The following is a 13,458-nucleotide window of genomic DNA, read 5'->3' on the forward strand; positions in this document are numbered from 1 at the left end:
CCTACTGAACTAGAAACTCAATTTTAGCAAAATCCCCAGGTCATATGTGTGCACATTTAAGTTTGGGCTAGAGGACAAAACATGGGGTTCCAATCTGAGATACATCCCTGAGTTCTTGGTAAGTTCTGGCTCATAGTTTTCCCAGTCTGTAAAACAACTAGTTTGGTATATAACAATTAACAGAGGGGGCTATTTTCACAAAAACTGATGGAAAAAAATCTAAAAAGGAGCGTAGGTTCCATGTGTATAATGCATGAATATATTTTTGTTCTATATCCATCTTTTAAGTCAAACCCAGCATACATAACATACATAAAACATTCTGTTTTATATTATTTTGAATTAGATGGTCTATAATATACTTATCCAAAATGAAGACAATATACTTAATTTACACACACACACACACACACACACACATACACAAATACATACATCTCTGCCCATTGTAAAGATAAAGAAGAACATCTAAAAGAATAGTAAAGATAGGTAACAGCACATCCAAATTTCAAACAATGAGTAGATTTGCATTGAATATCAGTGTGTTTTTAATAAAAGTTGGGTGATGTATACATCAAAGAAACTACCTAAGAATAATTTGAGGTTTTTTTGGAAAGAGATTTAATTAATATATGGAAATACTCTCGTGCTGAGATAGTAATGCTGGAATGCCCATGAACCCAATTCCTTTTAACAAATTGGTGTCCATGTTTGAATAGATAATATGTGCATAGTCCTAAATCCAAAGGCACAAAAGGCACAGGGAAAATGAAGGCTTTTTTTTCTATCCTTATCTCCCATCTCATTTCCCTCCCTGGAGAAAACCTTTCTGATCAATTTCTTCTTTATCCCTCTAGAAATACATATGCATGCACAAGCAAATACTTACAGGTATATATTTTTTTTCTTTAAGGCACAAGTGTTACTACTATATATATATTCTGTTCTGCAACATATTTAGCTGCCACATTCTTTTTTTTTTTTTTTAAGATTTTACTTTTTATTCGAGAAAGAGAGAGAGCACAATCAGTAGAGAGGGAGCAAGGTCAGAGGGAGAAGCAGACTCGCCTATGAGCAGGGAACCCAATGTGGGTCTCTATTCCAGGACCCGGGGATCATGACCTGAGTGGAAGGCAAATGCTTAACTGACTGAGCCACCAGGGCTCCCTGCCACATTTTTTAGTGGCTACATATTACTCTATGAAGATACTGTATGTAACCACTGTTTGGACATTTCAGTGGCTAATATTTTGTCCAAAAGCAGTGCTGAGTGCACAGATTCAAACATCTCTGGATGTGCTAAACACCTATGAAAGGAATTTCAAGATGTCTATGAAAAATGTATTAGTATACTAGATATATATTTCTAGATTACCTTCCATAGAGCTTGCACCAATTTTCACACCTTTAAAACAATATGAAAGTGGTGCCTGGGTGGTTCAGTTAGTTAAGCGTCTGCCTTCGACTCAGGTCATGATCCCAGAGTCCTGAGATTGAGCCCCACGTCTGGCCTCTTGCTCAGCAGGGAGCCTGCTTCTCCCTCTCCCTCTCCCTCTGCCTGCTCCTGGTGCTTGTACTCTCTCTGTCAAATAAATCAATAAAATCTTTAAAAAAAATTATGAGAGTCCCCATTTCCCATGTTTTATCCAAATGTGTGTGCCAGACTTTTCATCTTTGCTGAATGTTGCCTCGCTTTGCACTTGTCTTAGTAGGAATGAGGATAAAGGTCTTTTTATATGTTTAAGAACAACTTGAATGTCCTTTTTCATGGATGAATTGTTCATAACCTCTGCCCATTTTTCTACTAGATTGCTAGTCTTTTCCTTATTGATCTGTAAGAGTTTTATGTACGTAAGAAAATTAGTCTTTATGATATTAAGTGCAATTTTTGTCACTTGTATTTTTGTTTTGTTTTATTTTGTTTTTGCCATATAGAATTCTAAAAATGTTTATGTAGTCAAATCTAAGTAATTTTTCAAGTTTTTTCCTGGATTTTATGTCATATTTGAAGAAAACATTCTATACTACAACATACTAACAAAACTTACTCATGTTTTCTTCTACTACTTTTGTGATTTTTAAAAAATATTTAAGACTTGGGGCACCTGGGTGGCTCAGTGGGTTAAGCCTCTGCCTTCGGCTCAGGTCATGATCTCAGGGTCCTGGGATCGAGTCCCACATCGGGCTCTCTGCTCTGCAGGGAGCCTGCTTCCCCCCTCTCTCTGCCTGTCTCTCTACCTACTTGTGATCTGTCTGTCAAATAAATAAATAAAATCTTTAAAAAAATTAAAAAATATTTAAGACTTTGATCCATTTTCAATTCATTTTTATACAAGATGTGAGGTAGGGATGCAACCTCTTATTTTTTTTTTCCAGATAGCTACCCGTCTTTGGTTCTTTTCTTCAACTTTCTGTTCTGTTCCTTTGAATTATCTACTCTTACTATTTTAATAGCATCCTGTTTTAATTACTGTTATTCCATAATGTGTTTTAATATCTGATAAGACTAAGGACTCCTTATTTCTCTATGTCAAAACTTTCTAGGGTACATTTCTGTTTCTAACCCCCAGCCGCAAGTAACCATTTACCTGTTTTCTATCATTCTAGATTTACCTCTCTGTCATTTCATATAATGGAGCCATAAAATAAATAAAATAAAATGTGGCTCTTTTACATCTAGCTCTTCACACTTAGCATAATGTTTTTGAGGTTAACCCATGTTGTAGTATGTATCAATTCACTCCTTTTTATTGCTGAATAATATTTGATGAAATGGATATACTGTGTTTTGTTTATCCATTCACTAGCTAATGGGCATTTGGATTGTTTTTAGTCCTTTGCTCTTATGAATAATGCTCCTATGAGTATTCACATACAAGTCTTTGTGCGGACGTATGTTCTCATTTCTCTTGGCTAACAAGGAGTGGGGTTGCTACATCTGAAGGTCAGTATATAATTCCTACGAAACTGCCAAACTTTTCCAAGATTTTACATCCCACTAGAGTTTTTTATATGGACTTAAGTTTCTCCACATTCTCATCAACATTATTTTGTTGTTATAGCTGTTATAATGGTATCTCACTGTAGATTTAATTTGATAGACATTAAAATGACTTAAGAAGGTTGAACATCATTTTGTGTGCTCATTAGCCATTCATAGATACTATTTTTCTATGGTTTTTTTTTTAGATTTTATTTATTTATTTGACAGAGAGAAAGATCACAAGTAGGCAGAGAGGCATACAGAGAGAGAGGGGTAAGCAGGCTCCCTGCTGAGAAGAGAGCCTGATGCAGGGCTCAATCCCAGGACCCTGAGATCATGACCTGAGCTGAAGGCAGAGGCTTAACCCACTGAGCCACCCAGGTGCCCCCATTCATAGATATTCTTTGGTGAGTTGTCTGTGCACATCTTTTGTCCATATTTTGACTAGGTTGCTTTCTTCTTCTTATCAAGTTTTAAGAGCTCCTCATATATCCTGAAAAAATATTCCTTATATTAAGGAATTAAGGAAAAGAGAATTCCTTATATATTCTGGATGCAAGGCCTTTATCAGGTATATATGATTTGCACACATTTTCTCTTAGTCTGTGGTTTGTCTTTTTATTCAATGGAGTCTTTCGAAGAGCAGAAGTTTTTAATGATAAAAATATACTTTATCATTTTTTGCCTTTATTGCTTGTATTTTTTATGTTCTATCTAATAAATTCTTACCTAACCAAGTGGTTTTCAACTGGAGGCACTTTTGCCTCCAGGGGACATGTGGCAATGTCTGGAGACATATTTTGTTGTATCAGCACTGAAGGGAGTTGCTACTTAGGTCTAGTGGTAGAGGCCAGGAATGCCACTAAGCATCCTAGAATGCTCAGGACAACCGGCAACAAAGAATGACTTGGCCCATAAGGTACATAGTACAAGATTGAGAAACCCTGACCTAACCCAATGCCATGAAGATTTTCTCCTTTGTTTTCTTCTAAATGTTTGATAATTTCAGCTTTTATGTTTAGGTCTGTGATCCATTTTGAGTTCATTTTTGTGTATAACTAGGTAGGCATCTAAGTTCATTTTTTGCATATGGATATGCAGTTGTCTCAGCATCATTTGTTGGAAAGACAATTGGATATCTGGCCCTTTGAATTCTCCTTCCCTTTATAAAATATCAATTGACCATAAATGTTGAGGTTCCAGCTTTCTTTTGATTAGTGTTCCAATGATATAAATTTTTTTATTATCTTACTTTTAACTTACCTGTATCATTTGAAGAGAGTTTTTTTGTAGGTAACATATAGTTGGGTCATTTTTTTTTAATCCATTCTGACAGCTGGTGTGTTTATACCATTTACATTTTAGCCTAATTATTGATATGTTTGGATTTGGGTCCACTGCTCTCTCTAATTTGTTTCCTTTTCCCCTATTTGTTGACGCCTTTTGGATTATTTAAATTTTTTTTTAGTATTCCATTTTAATTTATCATGTTTTTGACTCTATGTTGTTTCTCTAGGGATTACAATATATACTCTGAACTTTCCAGAGTCTACGTAGAATCAATAGTTAACACTTTAAAGGTGGTGTTAAAATCTTACTAATACATAGGCTTCTTTACCTTCCCTCTTACATTGGAGTTATTTTATATAACCTTACATATATTGAAAAAAATCCTTGGACAATATTATTTTTGCTCTTAACTATAAAGCATACAGCCTTACCTCATTTTATTTCACTTCACTTTATTGTGCTTTGCACATATTGTGTTCTTTACAAATTTGAAGTTTTGTGGCAACCCTGTGTCAAGTGCGTCTATTGGCACCATTTTTCCAACAGCATTTGTTCACTCCATGTCTCTGTGTCAATTTGGGTAATTCTCACAATATTTCAAAATTTTTCATTATTATATTTGTTATGGTTATCTGTAATCAGTGATTAAAACCAACTGGACACTCAGATGATGGTTGGCATATTTTAGCAATAAAATATTTTTAATTATGTACATCATTTTTTAGACCTATGCTGTTGCACACTTAATAGTGTAAACATAACTTTTGTATGAACTGGGAAACCAAAAAATTTGACTCACCTTATTGTGATATCACTTAATTGTGTGGTCTCAAACTAAACCCACAGTATCTTCAAGGTATGCCTATATTTTAAAGAATTTTAAAAAATAGCTTATTTATAATGAGATTTTTACTGTTTCTGTTGTTTTTCATTCATTCCTGATGTTCCCAGCTTCCTTCTAACATCATTTTCCTTCTGTCTAAATAATTAGTTTTCTTTAATCTGAACATTCTTTTGGACCTTATTCCTGAGGTAGAGTTTTTTATGTAGAATTCTGATTTGGCAGTTCTTTTTAGTGCTTCAGAGTGTTGTGTCATTTCCTTCTGATTTCCGTGGTTTCTGATCAGGAATCTGCTGTCATTTGAATTGTTCTCATATAAATAATGCAGCGTTTTCTCTGGCTGATTTCATATTTTTTTCTTTAATTTTTAGCAATTTGATTATGACAGGATTTCTTTGGGTTTATCTTATTTTAGGCTCACTGAGCTCTTTGAATTTGTCAGTTATATCTTTTGGCAAACTGGAGAAACATTTATCCATTATTTCTTTTTTTTTTAAGATTTTATTTATTTGACAGACAAAGATCACAAGTAGGCAGAGAGGCAGGCAGAGAGAGAGGGGGAGGCAGGCTCCCCGCGGAGCAGAGAGCCCAATGCGGGGCTCGATCCCAGGACCCTGAGATCATGACCTGAGCCGAAGGCAGAGGCTTAACCCACTGAGCCACCCAGACGCCCCTCATCCATTATTTCTTTAAGAGTTTTTTTCTGCACCACCCTTTTCTCCTCTCCTGGGATTCTAATGACATAAATGTAAGACCTTTGGTATTCTTTCACAGGCCCCTGAGCTCTTATTTTTTCAAAGAGGTTTAACTAAAGAAAGTTTAATCATTCATGTTGTTCAGTGTGGTGGTGGTGGTGGTGGTGGTGGTGGTGGTTTTTCTCTACAAATCGGTTTTTAAGTTCACTGACCACTGACTTTCCTCTCTTATCTTCATTCTATTTAGTCCATTTGGGTTTTGTGTTTTTTAGTTCTAAAATTTTCATTTGGTTCTTCTTTTATCTTTCTTAAGACTTGGTCCTTCCATTTGTTTTAAGAACATGCATATGTACTTTCAGTCTTTCTCATGGAAACATCCCTTTTGGAAAAGCTCCTAATATTTGGCCTGTTTGTTTTCCTTTTCAGTCTCCGAGAGTCAGGTGCAGAATACACAAAATAAAAATCTGGTTACTGGGACACCTGGGTGGCTCAGTTGGTTATGCAGCTGCCTTTGGCTCAGGTCATGATCCCAGCGTCCTGGGATTGAGTCCCACATTGGGCTCCTTGCTTGGCAGGGAGCCTGCTTCTCCTGCCTCTGCCTGCCACTCTGTCCGCCTGTGCTTGCTCTCGCTCCTCTCTCTCTGACAAATAAATAAATAAAATCTTTTTAAAAAAATCTGGTTACCTAGAACAACGCCAGTGTACTGTGTTCATATGGCTAGAATGTTTGCTTTGGCTCATTTTTCCCATTTCGAGCTTGGCACGAGAGCTAACAGAGGGTTCCCAGACCTGGGCATGCATGTTGCTTCTGCTAATTTCTAGCACTGTATTACTGACAAGTCTTTCCACCTCGCTGGGCTGCACCTTCCAGGGCCTGAATGGATCTCTGAGCTGCTTTCCTGCTCTAGCATTCTAGGCTGTCTGTTCTGTGGGGCCTGGAAAGCACCACATGCATTTATCCTCTGGCCATTTCCCCCCTGCCCTTGTCTGGCTTTGGGACGATGATGGAGACTGTTTTGTGACATTACAGTGAACTTAAGAACTTTAGAATTCTTAGAAAACGGGAACCACCATTGACCAAACACCCACTGGAAGCAGCAAGATTTAGTCTTAGTGGGAAATTGTATGTTCCCTATGATGGCCAGGTGGATGCTAACATCTCTTCTTTAAGGATGACAGTACTCTCTTCTGACAGGCTGCATACTTCCAGTTATGGAGGTCGTCTTAGCATCACTGCAGTTTTCCAAGGTCTGCCCAGCCTCTTTGTTCTAGCCTTGGCAGGCCCTTTCTGGTCTGCTCCAGGATGCTCTGCCCCTCTACTACTGCTTTTCTTTCCTTTCCACAGCTACTTCAGCTCTCGGCTGCTGCTGTGGACAAAGGACGCAGCGTAGGTGAGGTCCTGCAGTCAGTGCTGCGCTATGAGAAGGAGCGACAGCTGGATGAGGCGGTGGGAAATGTTACGCGACTGCAGCTGCTGGACTGGCTGATGGTGAACCTGTAATCGGCGCCCACCTACTGCTTTCCCCCTCCCCTTCCCCCTCCCTTAGTATCTCCACAGCTCCGCTCTCCATATCCTTACAGAGCCCTAACATTATCTTCATACCACTCACATCAAAGACATGTCATCTTATGCTAGCCACTGGATTTTGCAGATTTTCCTGTCCATGCAAGCAAGGACACAAGATTAAAAAAATTACAATTAAAGGGCTCCCACTGTTTGGTTTCCTTGGGATCCAATGGGACAATGAGGTAAAGAAACTTCAGGGATTAAAAAATTATCAGATGGATAGCAGAAGAAAAATAATGCTGTCCTGAGAGGCCCTGGCTAAGGTCATTTATCCTATTTCTAGGTATCCAATCTAGTCTGCAACTTGAAGATCCCCTGCCTTAAAGTGTTCCTAAGAATAAGCAGTTACAATTTATTTTATAACCATGTAAATCACAGCATATTCTCTCTTCAGCCTAAATCATTCTAATTATGATATTGAGGACATGGCTGCTTCTCCTGTCTCTGTAGAGTTGCAGAACACTTGTCTCCCTCCACTTTATCCATGGTTGAAGATAGCTAGTGTCAAAAAAGATCCAGAAGATCTGAGTTCTATTGCCAATTCTGTACTTTTCTGGCCCAGGTCCTAGGAAGTCACCTGTTATGACACTTCTCCCATTTAATATCCATATCACCCCACTTAAGAGGGTGTTTTCTATTCTTATCCTGACCTTTCTGTGGAGTTTTATATTTTTGATCTTTCTAGAAACTTTCTCCTTTGGTTTCTAATTTTTGGGTTGTTTTGTTTTGTTTTACATCTCTTGGGGATTCTAGTTAACTCTGTCATCCCCAGCATATTTATCTTTCCTACTTTCTTTTGACCCTTTGCTATTCTCATTCTGTTTCACCTCTCTTGGGTGATCTTATCCAAACCCACTGCTTCAATTATCTGGTGTCCTCCTTCATGAAATATTAGACAGTAATTAAAATAAAAACTGGAAAGCCAGGTATATTTTCCATGTTGTTTATGAGGTTATGATCTTAAGAAGTTTCTTATAAAATTATATCTGTTCTACAATTAGAATCATATAGAGATTATATATTCATATAGAGAAGAACTAGAAAACCAAAGAAAGGAGATTTTGAGGATGGTGGATGAGTGAATATATCTTACTATTTATTCAGCTACCCCTCCTCTGGGAAATACTCTGTCCCCTACTCTGTGATGCCACCATCTTCACAGTGTGGACTTGTGACCCAACCCGTCCAATCACAGGATCCCAATATCTCAGACATAGTGCCTGGTTCAAGCCCAATCATTTCTGAGACTCTCCTGCCAGCACTGCATCTTTTGACTGGACAATGGTAGTCACTTTAACTTCTGGACAGAACTTGTCTTTAGAATGAAAACCACAAAAAGAAGCAAGGCTGAGGGGGAATCTGAGCCCTATGTCTGAATTTTTAGACTCTACAATGTCTGAAATTATACTTACCCGTCCTGATTTCCCAATTATATAAACAAATGTCCTTTGTTGCTTAACCTAGTTACAAGCTAAATTCAGTGATTTTATCCAAACCCACTGCTTTAATTATCTGGTGTCTTCCTTCATGAAATATTAGACAGTAATTAAAATGAAAACTAGAAAGCCAGGTATATTTTCCATGTTGTTTATGAGGCTATGATCCTTTTTTTTTTAAAGATTTTATTTATTTGACAGATCACAAGCAGGCAGAGAGAGAGGAGGAAGCAGGCTCCCCGCTGAGCAGAGAGCCCAATGCAGGGCTCGATCCCAGGACCCTGAGATCATGACCCGAGCCGAAGGCAGAGGCTTAACCCACTGAGCCACCCAGGCGCCCCTATGAGGTTATGATCTTAAGAAGTTTCTTATAAAATTGTATCTGTTCTATAATTAGAATCATATAGAGATTATGAAAAACTAGTTTTTCATTTTCAAACAAGAATTCTAACAGGTTAGCTGTCTTGGGGAAAAGAAAAAAAATTTAGAGTTCTGTTAGTGACGCTAGGACGTTGAGTGCTTACCCCTCCGCCCCAATATACATACATCATTTTATCTGGTTCAGGGCATAAGGAGGGAGTGTAGGTGCAAGGACATGCTCATCCCTCATAATAGGAATCATGCTAACTGGCCATGTGAATAAAGTTTTTTTTTTAAACAAACCTTTATGCATTAAAAAACAATCTGAAATATTGTACAATATAAGTGCTGTGTCTAATACAAATCATTGGTGGAAAGGAACAGGACACACTTTCAGCAAAGGTCATACAATAGGTGGTAAAATATTCATGTTCTTGGGTGATGAGTTTTTACTTTGTTTTCCTGGGGAGGTCTTGGACTCCTCTGGTCCAACAAATGCCTCTGGCTTTCCAGAAGCTTCTGTTAGTTGAGGCAGCGGGACAACTTCAGCTGCCTGCTGCAGAGAGCCCTGCTGATCACCAGAATTCTGAACCTGCTTAGTGAGGCCACATTTTATTTTGTCTGTAGTGTCTTCTTTGATGATCAGCTCTGCCGAAGGTGAGAGAAGACAGAAAGAACACATGTTCAGATGTGAATTATATTCTCCCCATTAGACTGTAAATCACTTTGGGAAAATCCTGGTTGTAATGATATGAAAACACACATTCTATGTGCTTTACAAATGAATAATGCTTAGACTGATGCCAGTGCTTATTCTAAGCACTTTACATTTATTAATTTCTCTGATCCTTTCCACAACCATAGAAAATAGACATTATTCCCTTTCTCATAAATGAAAAAACTGAGACATAGAGTGGTTAACTAAATTGCCTAAGGCCCCACACATGGTAAATGGTAGAGCCAAAATTTAATCCCAAGCAACCTGACCCCGGTGACCATAAACAAAACCATGAGGCCATGTTGCATATAAAAGATACCTGCATAATGCTGTACCCTGCCTGATAAAAATTCAAAAGGTAGTTATAGGTCAGGCAGAGGAGGACACAGTGAAAGGAAAGAAAGGAGGAGAAAGGGAATTGAAGACAGAAGAAAAGTGGAAATTTGTGATGATAAGGGGGCAAGAAAGAAGCAAACCCACGAGTCTCCTGAAACAGGTTAAATCTCAAAAGTGAGAAATGGCTGGCTAGTAGTGATGTAGTCAGAATAATTACCCAAGGTTGAGTTCAGAGAAATTGACAGGAATCCTCTAGAGATCCCCAAGCCCTGGACTACAGGAGGAGGACTGGCTATTTGAAGGGCTGTACCTTTTACGTCCAAGTGATGATGCCCTTGAACCTTGGCCTTCCGAGTCTCAGAGGGGAGACAGAGACTGGCTTTCCTCAGGGTCTGGGGCCTGGACCGTGGTTTGAGATTCCGTGCCTCATGAATCCAAGCATGCTTGAGGGCCTGGTCAGGGGTCATTCGAAGAGAAGGTTCCCATCTATATAACAAAGCCCAGCATGGGTTATTGTTTTGCTTCCCTTTCTAATGTTGAAAACATTTAAAAAGACCCCAAAAAAGAACCTAAATAAGATATAATAAAAATAGTTCATTCTTAAAGAACCCATTTAAACCATATTATAACTCAAAGATATCATCGTGGAACAGAGATTACAACATATAAAAGTACCTGGAAGCGATTATGAAGACAATCTTTGTGTGAAATTTGCATGACAAACCAGGGAATATGTTAGAGCCCAAGTCTTCCAGAGTTCCTAGGATTTCTTGCTCAAGAAATATTATAGAAAATCTTAACCATATCTTAACCAATCTTAACCATCTTAATAAACTGAGATCAAAACAAAGAGAGGCTTAATTTCAAGTTCCAAACTACAAAATCTGGGCCTTCAAATATATCATACACAACATTACAGAGTGCTAGAATATAAATATTATAGGGAGATTTGGGTATAATCCAGCCAAACAAAAGGCATCTGACAGAACTTTCAACATAGAATCCTTCTGCCATTCTGGAGTACTTTTAGTGACAAGGAGCTTAGTCACAGAATTAGCTATTCCAATCTTGATAAAATCAATTCTTCAAAGTTCGTTTTTATTGATCCAAAATTCACACTTCCCAGGAACTTTTTACACTAGTAACTTTGACCCAGGTTCTAATTTTACCCATTAACATTACAACAGTCCTCCCTTACCTGTGGGGGGATGCATTCCACCCCCGTGGATGCCTGAAAGCACAGATAGGATAAAACTCCACATATACTATGTTCTTTCCTATACATACATACCTATGATAAAACTTAATTTATAAATTAGGCACAGCAAGATATTCACAATGATAACTAATAATGGAATAGAACAATTATAACAATATACTATAGTAAAAATTATGTGAATGTGGTCTCTCCCTCTCAAAATATCTTCTAGTGCTGTACTCACCCTTCTTATGATGTGAGATGATAAAATGTCTATGTGATGAGATGAAGTGAGGTGAATGACAGAGACAGGGTGATGTAGTGCTAGGCTAGTGGTGGCTTTCTGACAAGACATCAGAAAGTCCATCTGCGTCTGGACTGCAGTTAACTACGGGTAACCGAAGCCACAGAAAGCAAAACTGGGGCAGAGGTGGGGGGTGCCTATTGTATACAGAATGAGACAACTAATCTTTTATGTCACAATCATCCAACTATCCAAACACATGTACATCACTACTAAGTGTGGTCCTTTAATAGGGTTGTCACCTTCCTAGATAGGAAATTTCAGCTGTTGTCTTACTGGTGTCCATCATGCTGGGAATGCTTCTAACTGCAGGTAGGTGGCATTAATATTCTAGATTTATAAGGTCATAAGCAACTCAAGCTCCCAGTTCTTTTTCAGATGAACTGCTGCTGAGCTATAACTACCCTCCTGAATTTCTCAAGTTGGCCTACAAAAACTTGGCATAGGACTTTACATATACCCCTATTAAATTTAACTCAAAATGTTTAGTCTGTCATTCCAAAAATTTGCTAATTAGGGGAAAAAAAGGATAAGGTAATAGGCCCCATTAGCTTGATCACCTCTTGCAAGTTGTAAGCAACCAGCCCTTCACACTAAAAAAGAAAATTTCTTTCTTGGTTCTGAGCTGTGTTCTGGATGTTTGGGGTTTCTGGATAATTCATCTCCGTCTCAGTAGTGAGTTTCTGTCACTTGTTAATGCACACTCATTCTGTAGCCTCAGCAAAAGGCTGGGGCAGGGGGATGGAGGTAATGGATAGGATCCTTCTCTAGCTCCATTCTTAAGATGAGTAGCATGACTCTCTAGTTGGGAAAACTTCCAGCAGTACTTTGTGGCCTATCCGCTGAGCCAGTAGCTTAATTCCCAGAGTGCACAAATACAAGAAGAGTATTTTGCTAAAACACTACTCCATCCCACTGGAGGAACGAGAGAATATAAACATATGTTTTCAAAAATGCTCAACAATTATAGGATTGATACAGCTAAAAAGGCACCTTAGGAATACTTCATTATAAAGAGAAAGAAACTGAGGCCCAGAGAGAGACAATGACTGACCAAATATCACGTGGCTAATCTATTTGCCATTTAGTGGAGACACACTTGCAAAACCTCTTTTAAAAGAATGACAAGAGCTAGTGTTTTTGAAACACTAGGCATTATTCTAAATGCTTTATGTACTATTCCTTTTTTTCACTATGACTTCATCGAAATACAGAACCTAATTTCTAAGAGTCAAAACTAGCATATAGATTCTAAAAAGCTGTACATAATAAATGCTTTATAAACCATCCCTTCCCTAATCTTTTCATTTAGGCTGTGAATCCTAGGGGAAGGAGGGGCGGAAACCATACACTGGGTGTGTATGCAAACAGTTACAACATGCAAGAGGTTTACCTCAGTTCCTGAAGCAGAAGCTATTTAGAACTGGCCTACAACTTTGCTGCCCAGGCAGTCTGAGAACAAGAAGGCAAACTCTATCCACACACTAGTCCAGGGTAAGTCATTGAGCCTCAGCTTCCACATCTCAAAACAAAGCAAATCCTCTGCCCTGATAATCACCCAGGAACAGAAGAGAACAGTCTGATGAGGGAAAGTATTCTACAGACTCTCAAGCTCTATGGTCAGTATTTTTTATTTTTATAACTATGTTCCAGCCCCAGACTTTTCAGCAGCAAACATGTGGGAAAATACAGTGTTTTAAGAGGAAACCCAGAGGCAAAGACACCCTTGC

At 38.3% G+C, this 13,458-nt stretch overlaps 2 protein-coding genes across 14 annotated transcripts in view; one reads left to right on the forward strand and one right to left on the reverse strand.

Annotated features, from left to right (window-relative positions):
* The window catches only part of AKAP3 (A-kinase anchoring protein 3), a 32,810-nt gene extending 24,885 nt beyond the window's left edge, over positions 1 to 7,925 (forward strand). For 3 of the 4 annotated variants that reach the window (XM_032874818.1, XM_032874817.1, XM_032874816.1), the window contains one exon: positions 7,155 to 7,925. In XM_032874818.1, coding sequence (XP_032730709.1) covers positions 7,155 to 7,310 — 156 coding nt within the window. In that variant the 3' untranslated portion in view covers positions 7,311 to 7,925. The remainder of the gene's footprint in view (positions 1 to 7,154) is intronic. The other variant, XR_004384715.1, reaches the window with a different exon arrangement.
* Positions 7,926 to 9,287: 1,362 nt separating this feature from the next.
* Positions 9,288 to 13,458, reverse strand: part of DYRK4 (dual specificity tyrosine phosphorylation regulated kinase 4) — a 45,994-nt gene continuing 41,823 nt past the window's right edge. For 8 of the 10 annotated variants that reach the window (XM_032874819.1, XM_032874820.1, XM_032874823.1 and 5 more), the window contains 2 exons: positions 10,537 to 10,712; positions 9,289 to 9,820 (listed from right to left, as the gene is read on the reverse strand). In XM_032874819.1, the coding sequence (XP_032730710.1) occupies positions 9,576 to 9,820; positions 10,537 to 10,712 (421 nt within the window). In that variant the 3' untranslated portion in view covers positions 9,289 to 9,575. Of the gene's footprint in view, positions 9,821 to 10,536; positions 10,713 to 13,458 lie in introns of all 10 variants that reach the window. The other 2 variants (XM_032874827.1, XR_004384716.1) reach the window with 2 other exon arrangements.

Source organism: Lontra canadensis, unplaced genomic scaffold (genome assembly GCF_010015895.1).
Source record: "Lontra canadensis isolate GAN:19392208 unplaced genomic scaffold, GSC_riverotter_1.0 scaffold53, whole genome shotgun sequence".
NCBI classification, from domain to species: Eukaryota; Metazoa; Chordata; class Mammalia; order Carnivora; family Mustelidae; genus Lontra; species Lontra canadensis.